The 16,029-nt window shown below is 33.6% G+C and overlaps 1 protein-coding gene across 2 annotated transcripts in view; it reads left to right on the top strand.

The window, feature by feature from the left end:
- Positions 1 to 16,029, top strand: part of BMPR2 (bone morphogenetic protein receptor type 2) — a 149,532-nt gene that overhangs the window by 93,373 nt on the left and 40,130 nt on the right. For both annotated transcript variants that reach the window (XM_037043586.1, XM_037043585.1), the window contains 2 exons: positions 13,185 to 13,295; positions 14,315 to 14,406. In XM_037043586.1, the coding sequence (XP_036899481.1) occupies positions 13,185 to 13,295; positions 14,315 to 14,406 (203 nt within the window). The remainder of the gene's footprint in view (positions 1 to 13,184; positions 13,296 to 14,314; positions 14,407 to 16,029) is intronic.

Raw genomic sequence — 16,029 nt, 5'->3', positions numbered from 1 at the left:
TTTGTCAAATATTAATTGACCATAGAGGTGTGAGTTTATTTCTGGGCTCTCTGTTCTCTTCCATTCATCTATATGCCTGTTCTTATGCCAGTACCAGGCGATTTGATTACTATAGTCTTATGGTATAGTTTGATATCAGGTATTGTGGTACCTTCAGCTTTGTTCTTTTTTCTCAAGATTGCTGAGGCTATTCTGAGTCTTTCTGGTTCTATATAAATTCTTGAAATACTTGTCCTAGTTCTGGGAAGTATGCCATTGGTATTTTAATAGAAATTACATTGAATCTGTAGATTGCTTTTGGATAATATGGACATTTTAATAATGTTAATTATTCCAATACACAAATAGTATACACTTCACTTATTTGTAGTCTCCATAGTTTCTTTCTTTAATCTTCTGTAATTTTTCAAGTTCAGGTCTTTAATCTCCTTGGTTAAATTTATTCCTGGGGACCCTATTTTGTTGTTGTTGTTGTGGGATTATTTTCTTAATTTCTCTTTCTGATAGATTATTGTTGGTGTATAAAAATGCCATCAATTTCTGAATATTAATTTTGTATACTACTGCTTTGCCAAATTTATTTATAAATCTGGTCGTTTTTTGGTGGGGTCTTAAGGGTTTTCTTTATGTGGTATTGTGTCATTTGTGTATAATGAGTTTTACCTCCTGCTTGGTTTTTATTTCTTCTTGTCTGGGGCATATTACTTTGTCTCCCCATTTTGTCTCTGTGTATTATATAGATCTGCTGTGACCCCAAACTTGTTATGATGGCTTTATGATGAAGGTGTCTTGTTGGGCTCAGTATTGCAACCAGATCACCTGAGCTCCATGCTCTAGGGATGTGTCTTGTGGGTTATGTGCACCCTCCTGTTGTAATTGAGTCTTGAATGCTGTTTGCTCTTTTGTGGGTGGAGTTAATCCTTTATGCTAGCTGATTATAAGGGTAAACCTCTATCACCATGTATAAGGTGTTCAGGGGCTGCCTCCCCAGTCCTCTGCCACCCCCAGACAGAGTTGTTTCCAGCAGAGTGTGGAGCCTTCTGGAATCCTCTTTTGGATGTGCTGCTTGTGTGGTTAGTTGCTCTATAATATAGCTTTAAATCTGGTTTGATGCCAGGAGCAGGTGAGTGTAGCTTCTACCTACTATTCTGCAGTTATCCTGAAATCCAGAAGAGGTGTTTCAACTTCAGAAGTAGCATTAATACAGAACAGATGAAGACCTGGCTTTCTGTATAAATAGTGTTGTACACCAGAGAATGGCATTTGTATTAGGAAGATATAGTTGCACATAGTAAAGTTTGAAATTTTCTTGTGCATGAAAGAAGAACGTGATCCTGTGTTTTTAACTACTGTGATCTCTTGATTAGTTTCATCATTTTTGTATATGATTTGATACTTATTTTTTGAAATTCAAAATTGTACACAGGGATATAATTAATTTTTTAATGTTTTTTGTTCATTGGTTTGTTTCTTTGATAATTTTATCAGTAATGGGAATGCTGGTAGGAGGAGAACGTTGGGAGCTTTGGAGTTAATATATGAATGTAGGAATTGGGGTAAAAGGTGGAAGATAGTACTTTCCAGATATTCTTTTCCATTTTACAGTTCTACTCCCAATTTCATCTATATACTCAAGTCTACTATGAAGTTTTTTAAAGTAGTAAGGAGAAGTTACATTATCAAGAATGCAGTCACCCAACTATGTATACCATTGGACCACTTTTTCTTTTGTTGACAACTTCACTTCCCATTTATTCCCTCAATCATTTGCTAATTCCAAAAATCTTAACTAATTTTTGAAATTATTTAAATTTTCTGATACTCTTGCCAATTTCATTACCGTTGAATCCTAGGATCATTCTACATGTCTCAACCTATTTTATTATATATCCCTATGCTTTCTACTTATTCCTCTGCATTTCCAGAATGTTCAATAATTTGTTAAATTAATGAATGAATTAGTGATTGATTAGTAGGAAAACTGATGTAGCTAGACCAGGCTTGGTGAAAATGACTTCCTTAACAAGGTTTATTAGTTTAGTATTATGATAAAGCAACATTTGAATATTTATATGTTAAGAGAAAATCATGTTGATTAATCTGGAAGTATTTTAAAATGGAGAAAAGAGAAGACATTTTTTAAAATTCTATTTCAGAGTTTATGGAGTTTTTTACTGCCTGTTATTTTTTTATTACCATGAAGTAGAATCTTTTCTACTAATTTTTATGTGAGATTTTAAAAGTGATATTAACAATTTTTAAAATAAAAATGTATACTTATGTTTAAAATAGTAATTTGTAGTTATTTCACTACCAGGAAATTTTTTGGTATCTTCCTTTAGTCCCTTCATTCCATGTTTTGAAGACTTTTGTCCACTACTGTGTATTTTGAGGAAATAAAAGATTACTTTTTTTTCTCTTTAAAAAAGGTAATCAGACACAGTTCAGAAACAAAACCCTGAGCAAATCAGGTATCAGGTATGGTATTTCCAGCTGCCAAAGCTGTTGACCAGAGAGGTCAGTGTTTTGAAGTGAAGGAAAAGAAAATTGACATTTTAATTTCCTTTATAATAGATTAAAAATACACTGAAATGAATGGTAATAGTATCTATAAAGCATTTTATAAATACTGAAAATTTTGTTACTGAATTCTGTTTTTTGTTTATATATTTGATATTTTAAAAATTAACAGTCATCTAAAAAGGTGAGAACTGTTCTCTTAGACTGTTTCTTTTAATTGAGGTAAAATATACAACAAAATTTACCATCTTAACCACTTTTAAGTGTATAATTCAGTAGTATTAAGTACATTCACATTGTTCTACAACCAATGTGCACAAAACTTTTCTCCAGCAAAACTGAAGCTCACAAAAGGAAAATAAAATGTTTATCTTTGTATTGTGTTTTATTCCACAAAACACTGAAGTGCTATATTTTAAATATAATTTTTTCAGTGTTAAAAATCATTTTGTAGCTAGTAGTGGAGTTATTTTATAGGCATTATTATAGGTATTATTTACAGACTCTTTTGTCTGAATGTTAGTACATCTATAATTGTGGAAAAAAACACAGGCAGAAGTATTCCTAATTTTTAGATAACTGAAAATTTTATGTAGTTGTACATATGTCAATAAGTTGTTATATAGGCAGTAGTAGGTATTTGTATTTGTTCATGTATTTGTCAGCTATAACCAGTAAACTTCATCAGTAAGTCACCTCCCAACTCAGTAGATTTAACAAGAATTTATTCTCATGATCACAGGTCTGTGGATTGCCTGGAGTGTGTCCCATACAGGCTGGACTCAGCCCCAGACCACTGGATCAGTCCAGCTTTTCTCTTTCTGGGTCGCAGAATCAAGGGAATATCTACTCAGAATTAGTTCTTCTTATAGTGGTTTACTTGACCACAAGGAGCACAAACACAGCTACCCAAGCATATTTTAGATCATTTGTTAGTTTCAGGGTATTTGCCAGTCTCCCCTTGGTCTGGGCAAGTCACATGGCAAAGTTCAAAGTCTGGGCATGAGGAGGTACATTCCATCTACCATGAGGCTGTGTGGATATATTTCTATTACAAGAAAGTGAGAATATTAGGAAACAGAAAAGAGTTACTTTCTAAATTTAAAAGTCAGCTTTTTAGCATGAATATATTTAGTACCAACTCATTTTAGTCTATTATAAATTTCTCACTCCTTTTAAAATAAAAATGGTTGCATATAAGAAGAGGTAATTAAAATGTACCCCCAAATGGTATAAGTCAAAATTATTTCCCACTCTGCTAGCTTTTAGTACAAATATTTCAGTTATGTAATAACTGAATATAGAGGGATTGAGTAAAAAGAGAAAACAGAAAAACAGTGTGATGGTTGCTGGGTAGGAGGGGAGTCCCCAGGGGGGTAGAAGAGGATATGGGGAGGATAAATGGTGATGGAAGGAGACTTGATTTGTGGTGATGAATATACAAAAGAGCGTACAGCTGATGTGTTGTGGAATTGTGTACCTGAAACCTGTATAATTTTGTTAACCAGTGTCACCCCAATAAATTTCATAAAAAGAAAAAAAGATTGATATGGTTTCTTTTGCAATTTGATACAATACTAAATATTTTTAACTTAAATTGCTTTTATCACACCTTTAATTCACAAAGATCATAACTATGAATTTTTGAATATGTTTTTGTTTAAAAACCATGAAAAGAGTTGGACTAGAAATAGAAATTCCAGTATTGCCCAGAATGTCATCATTGCTTCTATGCAGAACATGCGGGTGCTTCTAGGACAGGTTTTCGGACAGGAAAAGTATATAAGGAGAAATAATAGAACATTTTAAAAAAGGAAAGTTAAGAAGAAACATACAGAGCGAGGCAGAGAGCAAGAGATAGAGAGCAAGCTTGAGTTAAAGAGCTAAGGAGATGGGAAAAAAGTGTTGGAGAATGATCTGGTACGAGCAACAATTATTTAAAACTCCATTGGCCTCATCACTGCTGCAGGGTTTCTGTCACTTTAACTCTCTACTCTCACTATATAAGGAGTGGGATTTGTAGGAACTGAACAAAATTTATGGACAGTTTGGGTGAGAATAATCAATGATGATCTGCTAAAAACACTAATCCTTTTAGTATCTTTTCATGGAAGACCAGATATATGTTTAGAAGTTCCTTTTAAAGAATTGTCAAATAAGATACAGTATGTGCTTTGAGAGTAGGGGATAAGGGAACAATCTGGGAACTATGGAAGAGATGAATTTCAAGGATTCCAATGGTTTTAGATATAGGTTTCCTCTTCTCTCTGAAAGTAGAGTGTTCCTATGAAATACTGTGTAAGCTGAAATAGTGTAAAGCAAAGAAGCAATAACCTTAGGACACATCTTACTACTAACAGATGCACAAAATAAATCAAGATAAAGCATAGATGTTCACAGACATAATTCAAAGCTGTAGCAGCTCGATGCCGAGCTGCTAGTCCCTGTGGAAGGAAGTTGGCAGTGCCACTCTCTCTGTGTTCACGTTCCACGCTGCCTCCATAATGGTTCAATGAAAAACAAAAACTGAACATTATATACTTTTTGCCTTTTTCCCTAAAAGTGAAAATCCTCGTAAGATTTTATTTTAAAGATTTATTTTACCATTAGAGAGATGGGAAGGGAGGGAGAGACAGAGGGAGAGAACATCAATATGTGAGAGATATATCCACCGGTTACCTCTCACAAGCCCCCAGCCAGGGACCTGGCCCACAGTCCAGGCATGTGCCCTGACTGGGAATGGAACCAGCAACCCTTTGATTTGCAGGCCAGTACTCAACCCACTGAGCCACGTCAACTAGGACAGATTTCTTTCAGTTAATGAAAACAGATATTAATATAGATCTTTTGTAAAACTGGAATAGTGTAAAGCGAACTTTCAAAAACCTTTTATTTCTGCTCTGTCCATACCCTAGAGTGCATCTTTTATTAACTCTGGCTTTCTTGGTTGCTAGCTAGTACTTCTGCTGCCCAAAATTAGAAACAGCAAGAGGATGTGCAGTTTTTTCATTTGTCTGCTTTGTTTAATATATTCTCTTGCCAACAAAACTGGATAATTTAAAAATACTAAATAGAACTGAAAAAATATATATACACACATTTTTTATGTGTGTATATATATTCTTATGATGTTAGCCTGTTTCTTAACTTTCCTATATATATTCTTTTATATGTTCTTATGATGCTTAATAGGGATTGCCTACATTGATCTTTACTTCTCGTTGTAATAAGTTCCAGACTCTGCCCTAGCTGGTGTAGCTCAGTAGATTGAGCACGGGCCTGCGAACCAAAGGATTGCGGTTCGATTCCCAGTCAGGGCACATGCCAGGGATGCAGGCCAGTTCCCAGTAGGGGGACACACAAGAGGCAACCATACATTGATATTTCTCTCCCTCTCTCCTTCCCTTCCCCTCTAAAGATAAATAAATAAAATCTTTAAAAAAAGAAAATAAGTTCCAGACTTAATACAGGGGAAAATAACCGCATTTGTTATATAGAAAAGTAACCCTGAATGAATTTCATCTGGTTTTCATCAGCATGGTTAAGTCTTGAAAAAGTTATTAAACAAAAGCAAGGCACAAAAATTCCATTTATATAAAATTCAGAAATAGGCAAAGCACACAGAATGTAATGATGTTAAGAAAAGCAGGGAAGTGATTAGCACAAAAGTAAGGATATGGCTGTATCTGGTGAGGAGAAAAGCTGTTATGATCAACAAGGAGCAAGTAGGTGGTTTGGGGGGTTCTCGATGTTTTATTTCTGGGCACAGGTAGTAGCTTATGTGAATATTGGCTTCATAATAATTCACCAAACTGTACATTTGCATTATAAACACTTTTGCATATATGGCTTATCTTTTATAATTTTAAAAATGGTTTAAAATATGAAAACTATATGGGAAAACTAGAAAAAAGCTAATTATTTTTTATATGTCTGTCTTGCTTTTCTTATAAAAGTGAGCATAAATTACTATCATAATTTAAAGAAATCAAACTGGGGTGGGGGTTATCTGTTATGCAGTTCATATTTTTTGGTCCAGTCAGCAAATAACGGGAAAATGTCATTTCCATTTTTATAGTCAAATTATTTCATGGTCATTTTCTGAGAACAAGGGTCTTTTGTATGAATTCTGAATTTATCTGTGTCATGTGTGTGCCAGTTAGGAAAATCTCTGGGTGATTTGACTCTTTGGTATGATTCTGTATTGTGAGAATTTTTATGTGGTTTTGTTTTGTTCTAAATAACAGATATTGCAGTGATTAGATTTCTATTTTTCTAATGTTAATTTAGGCAGAAATTGACTTTCCTTACTTAATTGGGTTTTTTGGATCTTGATTGATGTTAAAATAATCATCTTTATTTATTTTTCTAAAGATTTTTTAAATTTATTTATCTTTAGAGGGGAAGGGAAGGAGAGAAATATCAATGTATGGTTGCCTCTTGTGAGTCCCTTGCTGGGAACTGGCCTGCAACTCAGGCATGTGCCCTGACTGGGAATTGAACTACAATCCTTTGGTTCTCAGGCCCATGCTCAATCCACTGAGCTACACCAGCCAGGGCAAATAATCATCTTTAAAAAAATCTTCTTCAAAACTGTTGCATGGAGCAAGAACACCTTTTGTTTTATTCTATTTATGTACAAAGGCAAAAATAAAATCTGAACAGAATAGAGGCAATTAGGCCTAATAGAATTATACCAAAAATAGTTTGAGAATATATTTAATGGTGTTTTCATTATACTTTAATGGATTTTTTTAAATGTAAGGATAGTGTGCAGATTAATCTTTGTCTTCTATTTTTTATTTACTAAAAATTCTTAATCTATTAAATGGTATTTTTACTTATTTAATGACTATTCCAGTGAAATGTAATTAGCTGTTAGTTTTAATCCATTCTTTAATAAAGAAATATAATGCTGAAATTCAGCCTCCTAATCACAAAACACCTATTTTAAAGATATTAAAATTATGAATCTTCAAAGCTAGAAGGTAATAAGAAAGCTAGGGATCGAATGCCTTTCCTGTTTTTTTTTGTTTTGTTTTTTGGTGGTTGTTTAATTTAGATTGTTCCTCTTTCTCTCTCCCTTAACTGTCCCATATTCCTTTTATAATTCAGCCGTAAAATGCCTGGACTCAGCAGAGTATTGACTGATTGTGTTTATTGTTGTTACTTGTTGTGTTTCTTTCTTATAAGTTAAGTCTATTCACAATGATTCTGGCATGTTAAATTTAAAAGTCTTAAATAGTATTAAATACCAACTTGGGAACAAAACAAGAAATCTGCCTCTTCTCAATTTGTTTTTAGGACATTATGCATAAACATTAATCTAATTATGATTACTGTATAGTTGCCATTCTAAACATATTAATTAAAATAAATCAAAATTGTTTATTTCTTGTAGAAATATTTGTTCAAAACATTGAGCTGTGCAAATATATTATCATTACAGAAACAATATTTAGCAGTCTGAATTATTTTGCTAAGGAATTCATTTAACTTTGATCATATTATTTTTATCTTAAATGTTTTTTTCTCTGCTTTTATGAAATGTACATTGCTTTAAAAAAATTTAAAAAACACTCTAATCCCTAATTTGCTTTTTTCATGCAGAGTTGTAAAAGATTTAGGAGTCAACATCACCACCAGTGTGTTATATTTAAGATTTCCTTTGTTGCTTGCTGCATATGCAACAATGTTGTTCTTTCTTTGACACAGACCCAGACAAAGGCTGAGTGTAGCAAGGAAGCAAACAGCAGGCCTCCAGTAGTGGCCCCTGCCTGGCTCCAGGATTTGTAAACAGAAACATCCCAGGCTCCAATAAGGAGACAGCGGTTCCCTGTCTGTTCTGCATTCAGGAAGTGCTTGCTTGTACAAACAGAGCCATTGCACGCAGGCATACATAGCAGTGTTTACATTTGGCCGAGTAGTTAACTGAAAAAAACTAAAAGGGAGGAAGAAGAGGGTTTATGAGCTATGGAAAAAAAATTTCAGGTATAGCATATGTATGTAAAAAAGAAAAATAATTAAAAAAAACAAAAATTAGGAGTTTTCTGGTTAAGGCCTCTTTTATTGCACACATATGTAAATACACACTGAAATATTTTTTTCTGGCAGTTTTTCAGGGATCTCATATTTTTAGACCATGTCACATATCCTGGAAAGTTTTCCATTTGAAGAATTTAACCATTAGCATGGTTTTAAAACATATTTAAAAATCTACTTAAGACTTTCCTGTATATGAATTAATGTTTTCCATTGCAGATTTAGGAGTAATGAATATTTTTATGTAAAAGTTATGTTGCATTTTTTTGTAAATTTGCAAATAAAATCAAAGAGAATGCTGAGTCTTCAAGAAACACTAGAAAAGTCACACAGAATTTTGGTATTAAAAGGACCTTAAAAGTCATGTACTATAACCAACTTTTAAAAAGCAGTTTAATATATTTCAATAGCAAAGTTATAGGTACAGCACAGAAGACAAACATTTCAAAAATGTTCTTGTATGTAGGGAAATTCAGAAAAGTATAGTAAGTGGATCAAATCTACTGTATGTTGTCATTAAAAAATTTACTTTTCTAAAACCAATTTCTGACATTCTCCAGAAACATTTTACAAGCTTATTTATTTAGAGTTGTTATAAAGCTGAACTCCAAAACTTGTTCATTGCAACATTTTTAATTGTTACACATTTGGCATGGATAGCACATGTGTTGGTGTCCTCAAAAGGCCAGTAGACAATCCTCACTTCCCCATTCCCCCTTGGAAAGCACCAAGAGCTGCATTGTAGAAGTGCAGACCTTTTGATATCCTGAGGAATTTCTCATACCAAAAACTGAAGGATATGTTTGGGAATCAGAATTTAAGTGGACTCTGATAATGTCTAATTTCATTGACTGCCACAGTACCAGGCCTGTAGCTATTGAAGTTTCTTCACTATAATCAGCCAAGATGGAGGCTATAGAATTTTTGTATTAAAACTCTTAATTATTAGAAAAGTCCCTTAGTCTTTTTAGTCTGTATTTTTTACATTCATTTATAACAGGTTAGGTTGTCTATTTTTAAAGCCCAAATTAGATTATAAAAAACACTAAGGCAACATCACAAATATCAAAGGATGATATGGAAAAATTGAAAATCAGTTTCAGTAATTTGTAAAAACATAATGATCTGAGAACCTTGACTAGGCTTTGAGAGTATCACCATAAATTAATTGCTATTCAAAATCATGTTCCCAATCATGTAGAAGAAAAATTGCTTTAGCTTTGGCTGGTGTGGCTCAGTTGGTTGGAGCTTTGTCCCATAACCTAAAGGTTGCAGGTTCATTCCTAATCAGGGCACATACCTAGGTGGAGGGTTCCATCCCTGGTCCTGTCACGTACAATCCCCGCTCTGGTCTAGGTATGTATGGGAGGCAACCAGTGGATGTGTTTCTCTCACATCAATATTTCTTAATCTCCCCCTCTCCCTCCCTCTGTCTCTCTAGAAGCAGTGAAAATAAAAATGTCCTTAGATGAGGATAAAAAGAAAAGAAATTGCTCCAATATATTTAACTCATGAAAGCAGGAGAAAAGTATACTTTGTTTTTAAGAGTATTTTGTACAAAATGGTTCAAACTTTAAAAAAAAACATTTAATTGTAGATACTCATTGGCCCCTTTTCTGACATTTTTAGCTCTGCTGAAAATCTTTTTAAATGAAATCATTTATCAGTGGCACTGACAGACAAGGAAATTGCCCCCTTTTTTGGGATGGATGGAGATAAGTCATTTAGTTTTTTGTGTGTTGTTTAGATATCTCTAAAATATTCAACGGGTCATATAAGGTACATTTGTTAAGGAAACTCCATGTACATGAATTGATTATTGCAATTTTTGAATCCACACATTCCAGAAATTATTCTAGCTGCTGTATGTCCACATCAAAGAGATTTTTCTGGCACACATGTTTCTACTTATACAGCTAACAGTTGAGTCAGGTCTAAGGCAGAGATCTCTTCCCTGTCTTCTGTTAATAAATATTATTCAAAGCTTTTAAGTTCTAGCTCCTCACCATTGGTTTAGGTACCCAGTATTTGACTCTGCCACTAGTTAAGGATGTTTTCAATTAGGTCAAATGTAGAATGTAGTATCACACATTTATATCCCAGTAGTTTTTTCTCATGGATTGTTTACATCTGACATGCAAAGGAGAACATATCACTCAATGCTCTTTTGCCTTTTATTCCAAGCAAAACCAGCACTTAAGTTTTTATGAAGCGTGTTTAAATCCTACCCCCTATAGCCTTTGTTTAGAGAGAGGGGAAAGGAGGGAGAACGAGTGGGAGAGAAATATCAATGTGTGGTTGCTTCTTGCATGCCTCTCTTGGGGACCTGGCCTGCAACCCAGGCGTGTGCCTGACTGGGAATTGAGCTGGCGACCCTTGGTTCTCACACCAGCACTGAATTCACTGAGCCACGCCAGCAGGGGGCTAAGTACCATTTTTAAGACTGGAAATAGCTCTTCTCATCTCAACTATTTTAAGTTTCCTCTTGGTAGTAGAAGAGCATGTCTACTACAAAAGACTGTTGAATTTCACTGCGGAATAACTGGCTTTTTATTTAGATTGCTGGCCCTTGTGTTTTGTTTTGTTTTTTGAATGGATGCATCCACAAAGAGTTTGATATCACTATTTATTTTAAAGGTAGTGCCATATTTGTTAATTTTGCTGAATAAAGTAGGGACCTTTTACAGAAGGAAACTACCAGATTATATATTTCTGATGCTAGCATTGCTTTATACTCCACAGATGTCATTAACAAAACCATCTACATAGAGATAAGCTTAAAAGACTGCTGTTGGAATAGACATACACATGTGAGGAACATTCTTTGATCCACAACTGCTTTCATTCCTTATAGAATCTATTGTTTGCAGGATCCTTGTTGACTTCTTGATCAGCCCCAAGTTTCTTCTCACAAACAACATCCCAGACCTTTTGGTTTCATATCAGGCTGATTTATCTGCCTCAGTGGTTTTTCAGCAGCCCACAATTATGCAAAAACAGTTTAACCGTACTTAAGAACATCTTCTAAATGGTTTTATCCCTTCTCCCACCTTTTATTCTCTAGTTCTCTCTAAAGAAATCATTTGATAATCCTATGTTGATGATTCTTCTAAGATATAGATAGTCAAGTGTATTTGATTTATTATGGGCCTATTTTAGACAAAGAGGGTCACTTCATAGTAACAAATGTTTAGTTCAATAGGAAGATAGAACAATTTAAAATTTGTATACAGCTAATAATATGGCCTTAAAACATATTGAACCAAAAATTGATACAACTAAAAGAAGAGACAAATTGTTAATTATAATGGAAGATTTTAACACCACTTTCTAGTAATTGATGAGCAGTCAAAAATTCAATTAAGAGGTTTGACACCTCTGATGTAGAGTCAAGGTATAAAACCAAATGTGATTCCAAAGACTGTTTTCTTAATATACTGTTCCATCTATGTGATTTCATTATAATTAATATTTTAATAATTAAGAGCATAACTAACAAGTTTTTGTTTAATTGATTGATTTTAGATAGAGGAAGGGGGAGAAAGAGAGAGGGAAAAAACATTGATTAGTTGTTCCACTTATTTATTCATTTTTGGTTGCTTCTTGTATGTGCCCTGACTGGAGATCAAACTTGTAACCTTGGCATATTGGGACAACATTCTAACCAACTGAGCTACCCAGCCAGGGCTAACTAACAGGTGTTTCAGTGTTCCAAATCTACATAATCTATATAAAATAAGCTATATGATGAAATATATAATTTTCAATTACTAACAATTTATTAATTTTGCCCTGGCTGGTGTGGCTTAGCGGTTGAGTGCCAGCCCACAAATCAAAGGGTCACAGGTTTGATTCCCAGACTAGGGCACATGCCTTGGTTGTGGTCCCGGTCCCCAGTAGGGGGCGCACAAGAGGCAACTACACACTGATGTTTCCCACTTTCTCCCTCCTTCCCCTCTCTAAAAAATAAATTAAATATTAAAAATATATTTTAAAATTTCCTTTGATGTAAAAACAATACTGATTTGACTATATATATTGATACAGCCTTTCATATTTAAAAATTTTATTTTAAAGATTTATTTATTTTTAGAAATAATGGAAGGGAAGGAGAGAGGGAGAAAAACATCAATGTGTGGTTGCCCCTTACATGCCCCCAACTGGGAACCTGGCCTACAACCCAGGCATGTGCCCTAATTGGGAACTGAACCAGCGACCTTTTGGTTTGCAAGCTGGCACTCAATCCACTGAGCCACACTAGCCATGGCTATTACCTATATTTCTTATGCTGTACTTTACATCCTTATGACTATTTTGTAACTACCGATTTGTATTTCTTTCTTCTTTCATCTTTTTCACCCATCAGTTTGTTCTGTGTATTTGAGTTTGTTTCTGTTTCGTTTGTTCATTTATTCTGTTTTTTAGATCCACATATAAGTGAAATCATATGGTATTTGTCTTTCTCTGTCTTACTTATTTCCCTTAGCATAATACCTCTAGGTCCACCCGTGTTATCAGAAATGGTAAGATTTCATTCTTTTTTATGACCAAGAAATATTCCATTGTTTATATGTACCACATCTTCTTTAACAATAACTATTTTAACGTTTGTTTGCTTTTAGGTCCACCTCATTCATTTAACCGAGATGAGACAATAATCATTGCTTTAGCATCAGTCTCTGTATTAGCTGTTTTGATAGTTGCCTTATACTTTGGATACAGAATGCTGACAGGTAAAAATGTCACTTTTTATTGTGTTGTTTATTAAACATGCTATTTAATTGAAATTTATTTTCTCCTTTTTAAAATCTCCATGCTAAAAAACTTTTCCATGCTATAGTAGCTCCCATCTTTCTCTCTTAACAAACATTTTTCCTTCAGTGTTTATAAATTTTCAAACATATACAAAATACTTCTCACTCAGCTTCAGTGATTATATCTATGTATCATCTATAGCTGTACTCAGTGCACTTGTCTGTGCCACTCTTTAATTTAATTTTTTATTTGCCTTTTCAAAATACTTTATTTCAGAATAATGTTTAATTTACAGAAAAGTTCCAAAGATAGTACATATACCATCACACAGCTTTCCCCATTATTAACATCCTATATAACCTTGGTACATTTGGCAAAACTAAGAAACCAACATCGGTACATCACTATTAATTAAACTCCAGGCTTTATTTGGGTTTCCCCAGTATTCCCACCAGTATCTTCTTTCTGTTCCACAATCAGCCACTGGATTATTTTAAAGAAATAACAATACCATTTATTTATAAGTACTTTAGTATTATGCTGCAATAGAAGGACTTAAAACTATATATATAACCCCAATATTATTTTTTCATCTTAAAAACAATAATTTTTTATTATTTTCTCAGTATGATCAAATGTTCAGTTGGTTCTAATAAACTTTAGGTTCGATGAGGTTTTTAGGAAATTATCATTTATGCATTAGCTTTGAATAACTTTAATGAAACTATCTTTAATGTCCTGGTAGTATTTTGTAAAGTTTTAAACTAAGTATGTTTCTGGAATCATCTCCCAGAATTCAGCTTTCATCTTAGTCATCATTCATCTTTATTTATAGATAATTCCTAGTTTAGTAAATAAATTTACTCCCAGTGACATTAGACACTAGTCTTGCTGCCTACTGTTTTGTAGCTTTTCTTTTTAATAGTAATACAATAAAAAGTGTAATAAAATCTTTATTTAAGAGGTGCACAGTAACTTCTTTTGCATATTCCTATAGGAGACCGTAAACAAGGTCTTCACAGTATGAACATGATGGAGGCAGCAGCATCGGAGCCCTCTCTTGACCTAGATAATCTGAAGCTTTTGGAGGTAAGATTGCTCTTAGATTATGAACTGTTCTTTCTGCTCCCATGTTTGAGACAGTGACTTCATTCACTCACTAAATCATTTGTTTATTTATTCAACAAGCATTTATTGAGTACCAGTTTAGTGCCAAGTCCTACTCTAGGCACTGAGAATGTAGCTGAACTATACAGATGTCCCTCTTGAGGCTTATATTCTAGTGGGAGAGAATCTACAAACAGGAAAACAGATGTATATTATATCAAGTAGTAGTAAGTGCTGTGGAGAAAAATAAAACAGATAAGAAGATAAGAAAGCTATGGAAAGGGGGTTATTTTAAAAAAGTATATTTAGAAAGGAAATGACCTTTTCAGTACAGACCTGAACTTTTAAGTATGGGAATAAAGTCATGAAATTCTGAGAAGAACGTGCCAGGTAAGGAATCCATAGTAGAGATGAAATAAATATTACTTGTCTGTGCATATAGTATATATATTTTATAGGCACACAGTACTATTATATATTCCATAGAGTTTAATTTTCATTTGGTAATTTCTCAGAGTCTATATTTAAAGTTTTATTGTCACAGGGGAAAAGTTGAAGGACTCACATGAACAAGTATAAAGGACACATGGACAATAACTAAAGTGGGGGGTGGAAATGGGACGGAGGTGGGGAGCACTGGGGGGAGCAGGGCTGGGAATACAAGACAGAAAACTGTACTTGAACAAGAATTAAATTTTAAAAAGTTTTATTGTGATGTTTTATTCTTTATTAGTATAAATAAACTATGATCCCTAAACCAGGGACTGTTAAATAATAGATAACTATGGTCCTGAAACTACAGAGACTGTAGTTTAAATAATAGATGTGGTAGATATGATAATATAAAACATTTTAAGAACCTTCCATATGAGAAAAATATGACAAAGTTAAAAACTGAATTCAGCACAGAAACATAGAATTTATAAAGAGCTAATATAAATCAATAAGAAAGAAATAATTAATAAAAATGGACAAAAAAGATGAACTGTCAATTCACAATAGAAGTGTGGCTAAAATATGTGTTATAATTAGATATCCAATTTACTAAATTAAAAAAATATTTATTAAAACCATCGGATTTTGTCCTGGACTGAGTAAAAGAAACACTCTCAAACATTATTGATTTGACCATATGTTGAATGGTTAAAAGATTATTAACCATACAGCCTTTCTAAAGGACAATCTATCTGTTAAATTTTAACCTAGACACAATGAGTGAAATATAACAAATATCCTTAAATAGGTTATGGTAAATCCCTAACCTAGTTCAGTAAAAAGTAAAAGAAAGCTCCAGCAGCCAAAAATTAAGAGACAGATTGCATTTTGCTGGTACTTTGTTTATTAAATAACTTTTAATTATATCCTGGACATTGTGAATGTTATATTGTGCAGACCCTGTGTTCTTTAGATTCTTCTTAAGTGTGTTCACTTTCAGTGTTTGTTTTAGTAGGCAGTTATCTTGGTTAGACATACTGCAAACTCGTCTCAGGCGGAAGCTCAAATCTCAGTTCAGTTATTTTGTCTCTGGCTGGAGTTTGTCCTATGCATTCACTCAGTTTCCCCCTCTTTGATTCTTCTTTCTGGAATTCTCTCCTTACTTTCCTG

This window comes from Sturnira hondurensis, unplaced genomic scaffold, assembly GCF_014824575.4.
Source record: "Sturnira hondurensis isolate 20B ecotype Veracruz unplaced genomic scaffold, ASM1482457v3 Scaffold0004136, whole genome shotgun sequence".
Lineage (NCBI taxonomy): Eukaryota > Metazoa > Chordata > Mammalia > Chiroptera > Phyllostomidae > Sturnira > Sturnira hondurensis.
This window is presented reverse-complemented; position numbering and strand designations above follow the sequence as displayed.